We start from the raw sequence: 16,662 nt of genomic DNA, 5'->3' as shown, positions 1-16,662 counted from the left end.
ATTGAAAACAGGGAATGGGAGTTCTACCAAGGTTCATTTGTCATATTTGCATTGAAAAGGTAGAAAGGTCAGAATGGGAAGACTTCATTTCCTTCCTCATTTTGGGACCCCTCCCCATGAAAGGGACCACCGACCCATTTCAAGGAACAAACTACGCATGCTTAATAGCTTTTGAAATGATTAGCATACGAAGCGAGGAATGGGATGTACCAAAATTATGAATATGTATTTGTATTTTGGGTATTCAATACTTGCATGGATAAAAGGATTCTGTAATCATTTGAAAGGTGCAGTGTGCATTTGGGAGCTATGCCACACGCTGCCTGACGTCGCAATAAACATACACTTTCTAACTTCAAACTGTTAGAAAGCTTTTGTCCGTCACAGTTGGATATCGGTGCTAGATCAATATCCATATTTCTTTAGTAAATCACTAACATTCCTGACATTTCTTGACTGATCTCTAGACTTGAAGTTATTTATGAATTTATAAATATAGGAACGTATATTTTAATGTACAATTTAAGTTAAGGCAATCACTGTCTTTCAGCAGGAGCTTTAACAATGTCACTGGATCTGAACCAGGATTCTGTTGTAGAAAGGAGGATGCACTTCAGCTGATATCCCCTCCTGTCAGGGATGCCTGCTAGACCTGTTGGGATTACAGTCAGAAGATTGGGTAATGCCGTGAGCTCATCAGTCTTTGTGGTTCAACAGGCTTTAGTTTGTGTCACGTCCATTGTTTCAGTTTCTTATGTATGTGGGAAAAATGCAAGAAAACTTTATAAATGTTTTTACATGCTCTCTAGATTACAGGAGATTAGAAGTTCAGTGTAATATGGAATTAGTAAATAAGTCTTACCTCTCTCTTTGTCTGCCTTGCTTCTCTCTCTGTTCACCTGTACCATTTTATTCATAATATTTTAAATGCAATCTTGCATTTAATAAAGCACACTCTTGTGTTTGTTGTGAATGACACAACTATAAACAACTCTTGGTCTATAAAGTTTCCCATACAAGACAGAGTGAATCAAGGCCCAACATGGGTGACTTATCGGGTTTTAAATTTTTGAGCAGGAGTTTCTTCACATTCATTTCACATTTGTTTCTTGTATCTATGCTCAAACTCCCTCTGATGTGCTTGGCTGGGTCTGCTCTGTGTGGAAACATTCAAAAATCTGGTTGTTACATTTAGATGCCTCATAATCTACTGGTGATCCATCCCATAACTAATTACACCTCAGCCTCAATTATTGTAGGACCCTTCCAAGTGAGCTACACCTATTTCATTATTATTCTATTCCCTTCCATTCCATTCCTTCCCTTTCAATTGTTCTTTAAAGACAAATAGGTTTTTGCTATAAAAGTAGCTGTCTGAAAGCTGTTATGCTCTGATTCTATAAGTATGTAGTCAGCTATAATGATGTAACATAGAACAAAAGAGTATTAAAACTTAAAATACTTAATTGCCAGTGAGATGTGATATTCCCATTGGCATTAGGCTTTCTGGGTAGGGTTAAAGTTCTTTTCCTTTGTGCAAATGAAGCTTTTAGGGTCATTGCTAGTCACGACCTTGGAATTACACTCTTCTTCAGAGCTCTAAGCCAAATGAAGGTGTGGGAAGCCTTTTCCAAAATCAACCCCTTATCTCTCTGTCCTTCCAGGCTGTTTTCAGTACAGAGAAGAATGATTCCTGCTGCCTTCTTCCAACTGTACAGCCCAAATTCCTGCTGTCTTCTTCCAACTCTACAGCCCAGCTGAGCCCAGGATGTGACAGACTCTGAGTTCTGTGACACCTGCTGAGGGTGCTGGAGGCTACTGCCCATAATTTGCTGGAGCTGCTGCCCGTAATTTGGTGTGTGCTGCTGTTGATTTGGGAAATCTACTGATTAAATTCGGTGGTTGTGCTGAATTTTCTTTGAAGACTTGAGACGGCCATATTTGGCCCTCTGGCTTTCTGTTCATCCCTGACTGAACAGGTCCTTGTCTGCTTTCTCTGTAGTAACTACGGCTGTCTGATCTTGGAAATACAACTACCGCGGCTGTGACGGGTCTCTAACGCGCCTCCCAGAGCCAGTGCGCGTCCGAGATGCGGCGCGACCCGGGCATGCGCTGGCTCCTGCTCGGTGTCCCTGCGCGTGCCGCCGCAGCGTGGGGCCTTGCGTGGAGCCCCGGTGCGCAGCGCTTTGTCTGCCGCGGGGCTCGGGACCGGCCGCGGGCGGGCTCGCTCCCGGCGCGGTGAGCTGCGCGGACGGCTCGCAGTCACCGCTGCCGCTCGTGTCTCCAGCGCAAGAAGCACTGCGGCGCCGGGCCTGCTCTCAGCACGGGCAGTCCCCCGATCTCGCAGCTCTGGGCGGTGCCGCCGCGCTCCGCCCCGGCCGGTGCCCGCGGACCTTGACGCGGCGTGCGGGGCGGGGCGGGGCAGCGCCCGGTGGCGGCAGCGGCGTCAGCGTCAGCGGGGCCCGAAGCGGAGGCGAGCGGAGCGGGGCCGAGGGTTGTCGGCCGGCAGGATGCTGGAGATCCAGCTAGACGATGGCGGCGTGGGGGGGTACCCGGGCGATGATTACTGCTCGGGGTCGGTGATGTCGGAGCGGGTCTCGGGCCTCGCCAACAGCATCTACCGCGAGTTCGAGCGACTGATCCACTGCTACGACGAGGAGGTGGTGAAGGAGCTGATGCCGCTGGTGGTGACGGTGCTGGAGAACCTGGACTCGGTGCTCACCGACAACCAGGAGCACGAGGTGGAGCTGGAGCTGCTGCGGGAGGACAACGAGCAGCTGCTCACGCAGTACGAGCGGGAGAAGGCGCTGCGCAAGCAGGCCGAGGAGGTGAGTGCCGCCGCCCGGCGACTATTTTGGCCACGGCCGGGCGGGGGCCCCAATGCAGGGGAGTGGGAGGGCCGAGGGGGTGGCGGGGGCGGCTCAGGGCTGCGGCCTCGGCCGCCTCTCACAGACCTTCGACCTGCTGCCCGCGCCCCCGCGGTGGGCCTGGTTCGAAGGGAGGCGGGGGGAGGCGGTAGGCGCCCCAGGGCAGCGATCTCCGGCATCTTCTAGAAGCGGAGTGCGAGGGCGGGCCCGGGAGAGGCGAGGCGCGGCGCGGCGCATCCCCTCCCGCGGGGGCGCGGTGCTCCTGCCCCCGGGACTTCTCCGGCCCCGGCAGGCCCGGCCCGGCCCGGCTCGGCTCCTGCGCCGCATCGCGGGGCCGGGGCCACTGCGGCTGAGCTGCCCCGTGATAGCGGGAGGGAAAAAACCCGAACTACAATAGCTGCAATCCTGTGGAATTCCTGAGGAATTAGGAATTCACTTTGCAATGCCAACAGCATCCGGTGGGGTCAGCATAATTTGTGGTGTAAAATATAGTTTATAAAATGGGTAATTTGTGCAGTCATCCAGCATTCTCAATGTCAGCTGTAGGCTGTTTCGTTGGAGCAAGGAATTGCCTTTAGAGTATAGCATCTTATTTTTGAAACTTATTTGTATAAAAACTGTTTCCTGGAGCGTGGATGCGCTCTCGGGAGAGCGGGGGCAGGGTTGCTCAGCTGGTGGGGTTGTTTGGAAGTGGCTCATGAGAAATCCAATCCCTCTGATGGAGAGGAAGAATCCTCCGGTTACAGGGACTCGGATGTAGACAAGACAGAGGGGAGGTGATCTGCACTCTGTCATCTTGCTGCATCTGCGCCTGTCCCTGCTGAAATAGAGCATCCTTTCAGCCTTGAAGGCTGGGAGCCATAGGAATTGCTGTTCAGCCTCTTGGAGTGACAGTCTGTGAGCTGGGATAGAGCTTTGTTGCTGAAAACAGTCCATCCTCACCACATCACCCCCACCACATCATCTCCTTTAAACTTCTTCAAAAGTGGGGTTTTTCTGTCTTTAAGACTAAGGAAGAGCAGAAGATTTAAGATTCAGTTGCTTTCCTAGGAGTCAATTTCTGATTTGATATGGGGTAATTAATAAAGTAAAAGAAGTGGTAGTAATGAAACAGTTGTTGAACTGGAGAATGGTGTAAAGCAGATGTGAGATTTTCACAGACATGTTCGTGTTGCTTAATAATCATAGGCAAGAAGCTTGGTAACTCAGTGGGGAAGACACTTGTGGTCCATTACTAATACTGAAAGCAAGAGCCAGTCAGTTAAAAGTTTCAGTCCCAAGTTTTAAGTATGTATTAATAGATTAGTAAATGATCCTAAAATTCTTTTGAATGCTTGTAGGGGTCGAAAAATTATTCTGTACATGATGCTTATTTATGTTTTGTAGGGACAGCATTTTGCTGCTTCTGAGAAATAATTTTTAAAGTGCACTATTTATGGGAAAAAAATGGGACGGCCAATGGGGGTTGGAACAGTCCAGTTGGAATCATCTTGCATCTTTCGACTGGGGTGGATTTCTGTTCTGGGCTTACTAGATACAGGATATGTTTTCTGGAAGCAAATGTACTGATAGCAGTTACATTCCCTGCAAGGAAACTTCAGAACCATGGCAGAATACCATTTGCCAATGGTATTTTTAGAAAGTGAGATTTAAAAAGTGACAGTGATGATGAGGATGAAGAAGATACTCTGTCATCAGTACACACAGCTCAGTGTAAGTGAGAGAAGTGTCTGCAAGGAGATTTGTTATCAAAAAGGAATAGATAATGTGTTTCTTATGTCAGTAAATGAGAATTCTGCCTCTACAAGCCCCTTATTACAAGGTCATACATGGAATACACGGCTGCTGTTTCCCTCAGTGTATTATTTATCTGCACCTGTTTCTCATGCACTACTTACCCTGCAGTAAATTGGGTGTTATGGGGGTGAAAGTCTAAGGAATTCTGCTGGCTACCAGGTAATAGTACACAATCAAAACCCAGAAAACGGTTCTCTTCCCAGAACGTGCATTGCTGCTCTGAAACAGTGCCATAGTGACCAGGGACTGTCCATCCCATCTCTCCAGCAGCATCACTTTCCTGGGCTGTGCCTCAAGTCTTGGGTGGGATCTTCACTTCTAAGTGGGAAGATCCTCCCCTGGAAACAGGATTTGACCTCAGTCTTGATTCCTCTCTGTGTATAAGTGCCAATTACTACAATTGAATTGACACTGAGAGGCTGGAGATGAAAAAGGGATCTGTTCTCTTGCAGTATCCTGTCAAAGGACCCTGAGTTATAGTTACTTTACATTAATTTATTAAATTCAAAGTAACTGGAACCACAGGTGGCCATTGTTCTGGCATTAAAATGTGCATTGTATTGGCTGATTACCACTGTGCAGAGCCATCACACCTTGCTGTTCATCTTTATGCAGCAGTTGTGCACAAACTGACTGTACAGGTATGGTTTGTTAAATTAGGGTTAATCGTAGAATCATAGGAACATGGAATAGTTTGAGTTGGAAGGGATCCTAAAGATCATCTAGTTCCCACACCCCTGCCACAGGAATAGAAACAACCTCCTTTCCATTAGGGCCATAAAGGAATATTTCATTTTCAAAATTACTGTCTTAAGACAATTCTGTATATTGTCTTTTAAATCAATCTTTGCCAAAAGCAAATTAATGCTTTACTTTCTAAATGCTTAGGTTGTAGAGATTCCATGTTTTTCACTTGTCCTAAAATAGGGCAGCAGAAACATCCAGGCAAGTTGATTTAGAATAGAAGTTCCTTGGCATGAGGCAGTGCTGTCAGTTGCTGTTGTTACGGAGCTTAGTACAGAATATTGCAATTTTCCATGACCTCCCAGCTACTGAAGATACGGGATTGCATCACATTTTTGGTGATTTTGTTTTCTTCCATCTGTTTCATACGAACATAGAATACATATGTGTGAATGTAGGGTCATTATTGCTTGTGCAGTGTGGTGGTCTGTGGAATCATGACTCCTCTAGTGTGTCTTTGATCTCCTGAGATTGAGTCCTACACCCTTGCTCAGTTAGGGGCAGCTGGAGCAGGTTGTCCAGGACCTGCTTAGAGTTTTAAACATCTCCATGGATGGAGCCATGCAGCCTCTCTGGGCCACCTGTCCCACTGTCTGACCCCACGCTGGAAAAATGTGTGTCTTTGTGTTCAGATGGAATTCTGTGTGGTTTCCCTTTTGCCCATTGCCTCCTGTTCAGAGCAGAGTCTGGCCCCCTCACCCTTGCTTCCTCCCAGCAGGTACTTGAGCACCCTGGTCAGATCTCCCAGGGCCTTCTTGAGCAGCCCCAGCCCTCTCCGCTCCTCCTCCTGTGCAAGACGCTCCAGTTCCTTTACCACCTTTGTGGCCTTGGTGTTTGCACTGGTGCGTAGGACATTACTTATTTTTACTGGCTAAGTATTTGGTTTAGCTTGATCTCTTAAGGAAATGAAGCTGTTGTGATTGTTCTCTTAGGAGCTGCCCCAAATAACTTAGGAAACTAGTGGCTGCTTTCAGACATATTTGTTAAATAAAAGGGTTATTTAAATTTTTTGGGGTGTCTTTCTGGTGAACAGTGAGAGAGAGAAAGGTCAAGTGAAGGTCCTGCGTGTTGAAGGGATAGACACAGTTGGCAGTGTGCAAGTGATTGGTTGGCAGCAGGACAGTTGGCATGTGGCTCTGGGGCAGTTGGGTCCAACATGCATATACTGTTCCTTTCTGGGGTCTGCTCAGGGAGCATGTAGGTGTAGAGCTGGGATGAGGAAAGGTCTAGGGACACCTGCAGAAATCCCCAGGGAAAAGAGGCCTTATTTGGGTCCATTCTTAATGAGACATTTTGATTTATGCAAGCTGCTTTCCTAATGCTCTGTGTTCTTCCTCTCTTGAATACAAGGATTGCTGTGTGCCCTAAATGCTGATTTCTGCAGTGATTGTTCATCACACTGGGCACTGATGCCAAGTTGAATGTGCATGTGTGAATGCACATAAAAGCTTTACAGGGATGTTTGGGGTATGTTAGCATGGCTTCTTGGAGTTAGGAAAGCCAGATGGGCCTCTGCCATGTGGGAGGTGCCTTCAGACCTCTTGTTGCCTGAAAACTGCTTCTAGGGAAATTTACATCCCAAGGGAATAGTGGTGGCTGTCCACAGAACACAAAGTGCCTTAGTAGCAAAGCAAGAGTGTTATTTGATTGGCAACATGAGTTCATGCTCATCAGAATGTTTAAAATGGTGATCATTGAAGATGCCCGTAGGTATGGTGTAGAGGTAAGGACTTGGTTCTGGTCCGGAGGTCTGACCCCTCCTGGAGGCTTTTTGTAGCATGTGTTCTGTGCTGTGGCAGCCCAGCAGCACCTGGGAGCAACTTCCATTGGAATGTGGCTGGGAAAACCTCTATCTCAGTACCAGTGGCTGTTCCCATATATTGACTGCTGGGGTGGTCGGTGTGTTTCCAGACTGCAGGTGTTGGAGGGCAGGTGCTGCTGCCATGTCAGTGTCATGGGCCTCTGCCGGGCTCTTGGAGAGAGGAGTCAGCATGTAAATGTGTGGCAGAGCCTGCTGGGCTGCAGTTCTAATGGACTTGAGTTGATGTTGGACTTGGCCAGGAGATGGGCAGTGCTGCCTTGAGCTGCCTGGGGTGCAGTGTGGGGTTCAGCAGCACAGTAAGCCCTTGAAGCAGTGTGTCCTGCCTCCTGTGACATTCCCAATAGGCCCTCTTCAGCATTCTTGTCTTGTGGGCTTCTCTATGGGTCTTTTGACAGAATCACAGACTGGCTGAGGTTGGAAGGAGCCTTTGGAGCTCATTTGCTCTAACCTGTTGCTCTGTTGCTCAAGCAGGGTCACCCAGAGCAGGCTGCCCATGAATGTGTCCAAGCAGTGTTTGAGTATCTCCAAGATGGTGGGAGACTACAAGACCTCCTTGGACAACTTGTGCCAGTGCTCATAGGGAAAAATGCTTTTCTGATGTTTAAAGGGAACCTCCTGTGTTCCAGTATGTGCCCATTTCTTCTTGTTCTGTCACTGGGCACCACTGGAGAGAGACTGGCTCCTTCATCTCTGCACTTCCCCTTCAGGTATTTATATACATTGATGAGACCCCCCTGAGCCTGCTCTTTCCAGGTACTCCAATCCTTTTATCCTTGGGGCTCTTCACAGGGCTCTCTCTCCAGTCTGTTCTTTCTTGTCTCCCTTGTGCTGGAGAGTCCATCCCTGGGCACAGCACTCTCAACCTGCTGGCCATAGCCCAGGATGCTATTTGCCTCAAGGTCACATCACTGGCTTATGTTTAACCTGGTGTCCACCAGTAACCCCAGTTTTCTGCCAAGCTGGGTGGCCCCAGCATATGCCTGTGTTCCCCAGGGGCAGGATGTGAACTGTGAAAGCCCTTTGCTGGCATTGCCAAGCATAGGACTTTTACTTGACAGACACCTGGGTGTTGTCATCATTTCCCACAAGAAGCAGTGTTCCCGTCTCCTGCTGTCATGTCTCTGTGGCCATCACTCCTCATTATAGCTTGCTGTTTGCATTGTTATCTACCTTATAAGCACATTCAATTACCAGTAAGTAATTTTTATGTAATAAGAAGGTTCTGATGTCTTGTTTAAAGATCAGTGGCAGTATTTTGGAAGAGCTGGTCCTTTGTGAGGGGTGCTGCGGCTGCCACATGTACCCGAAGAGCTTTCCGACTGGGTGGCAATACGGCGAGCTTCCTGGCTTCTGTCTGCATCTCAAACAGCACAAGAGCTTGTAAAAATCCTCCCCTTTGTTAAGGGATGCCTTAAATATTGTCCCACCTCATACCCTCCTTCTCTTAAGGGAGATGGGGTGGAAGGATGACAAAAGTGATAGTTGTGGCCTCCAGCCCCTGGTGTTCACTGTAAGTCCTTTCTCTTGTCCTGCCTTGTATCTGCTTTCTCTGTGGAATGACTTGCAGCCTGGGAAGGTGTTTTGTTTCTCCACTCTGAAAACAGACCTTACAAATAGCTGATTAATGGGAATTTCTGCAGCCTGATGGTGACCTCATACCATCCAAGGAAGAAAGCTTTGTGGAATATGGGAGACCAGATACTTTTACCTGGATCCTTTGTACTACAGGCTGGTGAAAATAACTGACAAGCATGAAATGCAGGTTCACTTGGTACCAGATCTATTTCCATATCCTTTAGGCCCTCTTGGTCTGTTCCTGGAGCCTGCAGGTACTGTCAGATTTCACCCACAGAAAAAGTATGTGAGTCTTTTTGGTTATTAGAGGGTTATTCCAATTTACCTTGATTTCTCTTCTGCAATTGTCTTGATTTACAAAAGCTGTTGGTCCTGGAGAAACCAGATTATTTATTTACATCAGAACTACTGTAATACTTGTAATGATAATTTTCTGCTAAGCAGGCAGATGTTTGCTTATATATTTATGATACTTTTTTCCTTTTTTCCAAAATACATTCATTTAGTTGTTCAGAAATAGAAAACAGCACAAGTGAGAGCATTTGTGGTGATCCCATTGTGTCTTCTGGCTGAGGCAAAGCTCACATTTTGGGGATGTTAATCATTGTGTCTCAATTTTCTCTTGTGCCTTTTTTTCAGTGATTTCATTTGACCATGATTCAGAATTGATCATGGTCAAATGATCAGTTGACAATCCAATCACACAATATTGTAGTTTATGATTAAAACTCAGCAACTGAAGATAGTAAAATTAAAGGAACCAACCACAAAAAATTGTTTCTGGAGATATCTGAGTTTGAAATTTATACCTAATTAGGTTATTTATTTTAGATGAAGATTCGAACGTTCTCTCTGAACTGGTAAAAGAAACTCACTGGCCATCCTTACAGCCTCCTCATGATGTCTTCATGCTGAATTATCTCTCCCGATATTTTCTCACCTTTTGTAAACATATTGTCTGACAACTTCTGCAATAGAAGTTGCTTAATAAAGAAAAATAACTTTGTGTTTCAAGTATTATTTAGGATTGTCGTACAAATAAATATGCATTAGGTAGGCATGGATGTGTATTAGAGAGGCTTATTATGTAAATTTTACTGTATAAAAGATGTAACTTTTTACCCCAGAGTGTGCTTGATTTGTGGAAACCTACACCTTGCAACTTGCACAGAATAAACATCCCATTTCTAAATTACACTCTGTGTCTTTGTTTAGAGAGCTCCTAAAATTGACAGTGGCTCACTGCATTGGCCTACCATCAGCACATGCCCCATGTGAAAGGTTGGCAATGTTGGGATGCTGAGCATTCCTTGCCTTACAAAACCTGTAGCAATAAAACTGAATGGGATTGTAAGCTAAAAATTTACCATCCTCTCATGTATCTTCTAACGCAGGACTAGGATTGATGTTAATACAAATAACTGTAAGGAGATAATTCCTTCCTTCCCCTGAAGGTGGACTGGTAGCCATTTGTTGGGAGATAACTCAGTGATGCCTTTTCTCTGCTCAAAGTGAGGGTGGAGAGCTGCCTCTGCTGGCAGCAGGAGTGTTGCCTGCCATTCTGGATCAGGTGCTGCCTCCCTCGCTCCTGCCCACAGGACACTAGGGCAGGGACTACCCTTTCCTGGTATCATGGCAGTGTTGTGGCAGTCTGCCCTTTTCTCTTTGTCTCATCCTTTGTCCATGGCTCTACAGGAGAAGGGCAGTGCAGGCTTGGTTGGTTGTGGAGTTAGGTGACAGCACAGGTGGAACTTGGGCTGGCAGCAGGGAAGCATCTTGAAGGATGTAGAACGTGCTGCGCTGTTCTGGGACCTTGGCTTATCAGCCAGTGCTGACTTTAAGCTGTGGAGGTGTGTCCCGCTGCTGGTTCCTCCCCAGCTGGTCTGATGAAGGTTACCCAATGCACACTGAGAGCTGAAGTACAAATGCTTTGGGGTTGTGCTCCAAGAGATACAGAAGCAGCTTGTCCTTCCTTTGCCTTTTTTGATCTTCTCCCCATCAAAAGTTTGTGCGCAGAATAAATTTTTTTGGTGAAAACTATACATGTTTCTAGCTTGTTAGAGGTGATGTTGTAGGACGTTGGCTGTTGGAAAGCCACTTGCTATAAACACATGATTAGTTATTACGATTTTTTCTAACAAATTGTATGAATTCTACACTGATGGGATGAAGTGCATTTAGTGACTCTTCTGTTTACAAGTTCTGTTAATTTAAAGGAATGTAACGGTGATTCTGTTTTGCAATAGAGACTGGCCATATGATGCATATTTCTAAATCACTTCTCTATGAGGAATCAGGCTTTCCACATATAATGCCAATCAGTCCTTGCCATTTGGTAACCTTTATGCTCACTGATCTTGGAGTGAAAAAATCTGTATCCAAACACAGATCCTTCATGCAAATCCTCACTCAAGCTCATGGCAATTATTAATATTCATAAATATCAGCATGTTATTAAAAATTGCCTTGAAAGTAAAACAGTGAGCAAGCACTGTGAGTTGCGATTTATTTAAAAAGAAGTTCAGGGTAATCTGAATATCAGTTGACAATGATGATTAGAGACGATGGCCAGGTTTCTCCTCAAGAGGGTTAACTGCATAAATCAAATTGTGATCCACGAGTGAGCATTGATGAGAAACTGTTTTTCCTTTGGTACAATGGAGCAGCTAGTGCCTGGTCCCTTTCTGTTCACGGCTCTGCAGGTTGATTTGTCACTGATACTTTTGGGATTTCCCCAGGTATATGTGGGTAGAAGTTACTACTGGAGTTTCAGGAAGCAGTTGTGAGAGAAAAACCAGGAAGACTGGGAGGATTTGGCTTTACTACCATTGCAGATGGATTTAAATCATAGAATCACAGACGGGTTTGCGTTGGAACAGACCTTCAAGGTCATCTTGTTCCAGCCCCTGCTATGGGCAGGGACACCTCCCACTAGACCAGGTTGATCCAAGTCCCATCCAAACCCTGGCCTTGGACACTTCCAAGGATGGGGCAGCCACAGCTTCTCTGGGCAATCTGTGCTAGGGCCTCCTCCCCCTCACAGGAAATAATTTCTTTGTAATATCTAACCTCCTTCAGTTTAAAGCCATCCCCCCTTATCCCATCAAGACTGGAGAAGGATTGCAATAACTGAAGTTTCAAGAAAAATCCCCAGTCAGTCTTCATTTATCTGAAAATGATACGATCTTCCATCTAGGAAAGGCACCTTGGCCACCTTCATTCTTTTTCTTGTCCACTGAGGAGGATGCAGATGGCCCACATCCCCATCATCATTGGCTGTCTTGGTGCCTCTGACAAGCTGTAGCAGGCTGGATCCTTTCATGCCATTGAGGAGGAAGCAAGGGGTGTCCCAGGTGAGAGAAGCTGTATCTTTCCTGGCAAGACAGGTGGTTTTACTTCAGGATTCAGTGGGAAGCACCGAACCTTTTGCTCTTGAGTTGGATGTGACATGGCCTCCTCTGTTCATGAACACCTACTGGTGTCTGTCTTCTGTCCCAGGGCCCTGCTTGGAAGGGACTTGCTCAAAGCAGGACATGATGCTCAACTGAGTATGATAAAAACAGTTTCAAGCTCTTATTTATCTTTCCTGTTCTGCCTGGGTCTTGGCCATCCCACTTGGTGGTATGAATGCGAGTTGCTACTCAGTTCCAGAGCAGACCTGCTTGTCCCCCTCAAGACAGGAAGCATCAACAGTGGGTTGCCTGCCCATTCACATACAAGGTTTTGTGGAAAGGTATTCCCATTGAAACTATGTGCCAAGTTTCTCCCAAAACATAATTGTACATAATAATTGTAAACGCTAATTGAAAACAGGAAAATTTACTGATCTGTTAATGATTGGGTATTTTCAAGGTGTATGGCCCAAAAGTACATTAGCTTTTTGCCCTCTTTGGGTTTGGGATTCTGTGCTTGTAAAGGGACTGAAAGACGTCACTGGCAATACATTTACAAATAGCATGTATGGGAGAAGTGTACAGTGTGACGTACCATACATTTTGAAGAACTTGAGTATGGAGAAGTACCTTCCCTTCCCCACAATGAAGAGAGGTGTAATTTCAGTGTATTTTACCATTTTCTTTCACCAGTCGGTGATAGCTTTGGAAGAGAGCCCAAATACATGTTTTAGTTGAGCTGAATCAGTAATCTCTATTTATTAGCAAAACTGGAGAATTCTACTTTGCAGGGGAGAACAGTGTCTCGGCAAGGACATCACAAAACCATTCAAGATCATCAAGTCCAAGCTTTGACCCATTGCCACATTGTCAAGCAGACCAGAGCACTGAATGCCATGTCCAGTCATTTCTTGAACACCTCCAGGGGCAGTGACTCTACCATCTCCATGGGCTGCCCCGCTGCTCCTGGAATGGAGTTGGGGGTTGTATGTCAGGTGATGTCAGCTTCCTTCCTTCCTTCCTAGATGATTGTGGCTGCAGTGGTAGGTTATTCCCCCATTTTGGGGCCCTGCCCTCTCACCAGCCTGCTCCCTTTGAGCTGAAGTGCCCATGGCCATTCTGCTTCTCACTTGCACATGGTCTTTGATCTTCTGTCCCTTTGTTACAAACTTTTAAACTTGTAAACTAAGGATGTAACACCTCTGGGGATAGTTTTATGGTTTAACACAGGTTTTCATCACAGCCACTTTCGTATCAGTGCTAAATGCAACTGCAGCATCTTTATAAGTTCCACTTATTTGAACCACTGCCCACACTTCAGTAGCCCCACCTTTGCCATGCTGGTTGTGTGCCTTGCCATCCCTTCAGCTGAGTGGTTTTTGTGGTAGTCTTGAGTTCAGTAAAAATCACCACATAATTTGCACCATAATTCCATATTTGCCTATATTTGTAGGCAAAAATACCTACAAATATATTTTTGCCCTCACAAAGGAAGATAAGTTAACACTACTAGCTTGTGTAATTTTAATTTTTTTCCGTTTTTGTTGTTAATTCCTTTAATATTTGTTTCACTGTCTATTGTTATCCATGCTCCCTCTCTGCTCAGCATTTAAAACCAGTGCATCAGTGTCTTTTATCTCCCCGAGTGGAGGCATATGCTAAGCTATGCAGGAGGCAACTGACTTCAATAATGCAATGTCATACATGAAAAAAAAAAAATATAAAATATTTTGGAAGAAATTAAAAACAGGCAGTCCAAAGTCTGGACAGTGATTGTTGGATGCTTTATACTTGCTGCACTTGGGGTATGATGAGCTCTATGATTTGCAAGAAGATTCACATCTATGGTATTGAAATAAGGAAACCCATCTTAAACTAGTACTTACCAGGGAATTTTACTGGGAATGCCTCTGTCCAAGTGTCCCGCTTTCATACAGCAGTCCGCTGTATGAAGAAGCAGTATGTGAAGCAGGAGGTTTTGCATGTTACAAGGTGGCAGATGTCTGAGAGCCACTCAGCCTATTAATACTGAATAGTATAAACTATGTGTTTATACACACACATTAAGGTGATATTAGCATTAAAAATGTGTGTAGCTGTACTAGGTATAGCCACATCACTGGACACTGTCTTGGTTTAAGTTGAATTACTTCAGACTTGAGCCCTAGGGACTTCTTACTGCATAGTAGTTTTTGCCCCAGTTCTGTAGCTGTTTTGCTACCAACATTCTCAGAAACGCCCAGTCTTCCTTAAAAACTCAGGGCAGCAGCACTGGAAGGGACTTCCTGAGTCAGCATGTCCAGTCACTGAATATTGCAGGAGCTTGAGTCACATAATCAGTTTTATCAATATATCAAGCTTGGTTAAAACTCCTGCCTCTATTCCTCCCTTCCTCAAAATTGCAGTGGAATTCTTTTTTGGGTTTTAAGTAATGGTCTAGTTTTCCTGGTTTGTTATTGTGCTATCATTGTCTTTTACTATTAGTGAGTTTTTGCTCTATCAAGTATTTCTTTATTTATTTTTTTAAGGGAAACTGGTCCTGTCCTATCTGGTCTCTGCAGGGTCCTGGAGCCAAACTCTGTTCCCTTGCCAAAGAAGGCAGGTTTGCAGGCCTGTGCCATATGTCACCTGGCCAGCCTAGTCTTGTTTTATAAATTCCCTCATATTTTCATTGAGTGACACGTAGCCACATCTGGTGCTTGGGCTGATCCTCTCTGAGAGGAAATATGTGATTTTCCAGAGAAAACTTACCTGTGCCTTACAGCGTGTGAATGCTCTCTGTGAGTGTCCCATGGCCTTTTTCAAAGTGTTAGTAATAAGGTTTATGTGAGGGCTTTCACCTTCATTAGTAAGTTTGGTGTGGCCTATATGACATGGAGTGGCTGAGATGGCAGCATGTCCATCTCCTCTCTGCCCCCCTTGGCTGCAGTTGCATCTGGCCCACTGTGAGGGCATGTCACTGTGAGGCCAATTAGCTGATGGTTCCATCATCAGCTCCTTCCTCTCCACCCTTCTCCTCACAGCACAACTGGTGGTTCTCATGTGCATGCCCGTGCACTCAAGTGCTGTTCAGCCCTGCGTTACTCTGGTCTCCAGCGCAATTCAGTTTTTCTCTGGTTCTCTTTAGTGCTGGTGAAACCTCCGGGTCTAGTGTCATCTTCAGGACTTCACAGTCACACCTTCTTTCTTGTTGGCCATCTTGGTGGAAATAAGGTCAAGGCTGTTCTCAAGGCCAGCTGCTCTGCCAAAAGCCCATCTCTTCTGTGTGCACCCCTTTCTTCTCCTGCATCTTCTGTCCCAATTAACCTTGTGATTAGTCCCACCCAGAGATAAGAGCACCTGGATGGGTGAGCACTGTCTGAGGCAGAGCCTGGAGCCAGGGTCCAAGATGTGGGAGGGTCCCTCTGTATCTTCTGGCTGTGCTGGAAGACAAGGCCTACTTCATGGAGAGCATCATAAAGGAAAAGTAATTCTCCATTGGAAAAACGCTCAGGTCCCTTAGAGCAGGAATATGGGAGATGGTAATATTTGCATACATCAACAAAAAAGATATTTATTTCATGGAAGACACTCAAAGTCCCATCTATGGTTATTAAATATCTAGTAGATAAAAGATGTCATTTTGACTTCTTGAAGTTAGCAACAGGAACAGAAATCTTTTATCTCCAAGCTCTGCAGATATAAAGGAAATGTTATTTCACTATGCTTCCATGGAGATTGTAATGTTCTTTCAGGAGTGCATTTGTCTTTGAGGATTATAAAGATTCTAACATAGGGCATAGCTCAGAGCATCTTTCCACTGATGCCAAATTGATTTTTGCCTTTTTTGCTTTTATATATTCTCGATGTTTTTTACACATATATTTGTAGCTCTGTAGCCTATTATTGAAGCTATGTACTTACTGTGTGTCCTTCTGTGCTAATAAATTCTAAAAACTAGGTTAGAAATACAGTTAAAATTATATTATAGTCTGTTCTCTTTTATGATATTTTGGCCATTTTGCTAATAATTTGCCATGTTTACAGTCAGCTTTATTTGCTGGCAGAGACCTTACCTGAGGAAGGCTGGTAATTATTTTTCCATATGAAATGCTTGTATGTGTGTCTTCATGTGATTCAGGGTTATATACATCTTAATTACTTAATATAAAAAGGTTATTGTAATAATGCACTTATAAAATTCCTCCAGGGCTTATATGTAATGTTTGCTATACTGGAAATATGGTTTGAAATTCAGGCCAAGCTCTGCAATGAAAACGTAAGAGTTTTCACACTTGCCACAGCTGTGATGGCACAAATACACTTAAAATGAGGAAAACACAGTAAGCAGAACAGGGGACAGAACAGTGTTCTCTGCTGGAGAACACACAGGGCAGAGCAAAGGACATCAGGGAACACAGCTGGAACTTGCTGAGTTTTGTGACAAGTACAGGGTATGATTTTGAGCAAATATGAAATTTGAGTT

The 16,662-nt window shown here is 45.1% G+C and overlaps 1 protein-coding gene across 30 annotated transcripts in view; it reads left to right on the top strand.

Annotated features, from left to right (window-relative positions):
- The first annotated feature begins 2,427 nt into the window (after positions 1 to 2,427).
- MAPK8IP3 (mitogen-activated protein kinase 8 interacting protein 3) overlaps positions 2,428 to 16,662 on the top strand; it is a 73,602-nt gene continuing 59,367 nt past the window's right edge. For all 30 annotated transcript variants that reach the window (XM_068206399.1, XM_068206397.1, XM_068206395.1 and 27 more), the window contains exon 1: positions 2,428 to 2,828. In XM_068206399.1, coding sequence (XP_068062500.1) covers positions 2,511 to 2,828 — 318 coding nt within the window. In that variant the 5' untranslated portion in view covers positions 2,428 to 2,510. The remainder of the gene's footprint in view (positions 2,829 to 16,662) is intronic.

The sequence above is a fragment of the Anomalospiza imberbis genome, chromosome 16, assembly GCF_031753505.1.
Source record: "Anomalospiza imberbis isolate Cuckoo-Finch-1a 21T00152 chromosome 16, ASM3175350v1, whole genome shotgun sequence".
NCBI lineage: Eukaryota > Metazoa > Chordata > Aves > Passeriformes > Viduidae > Anomalospiza > Anomalospiza imberbis.
Note: the sequence above shows the minus strand (reverse complement) of the source record. Positions and strands in the feature narration are given on the sequence as shown.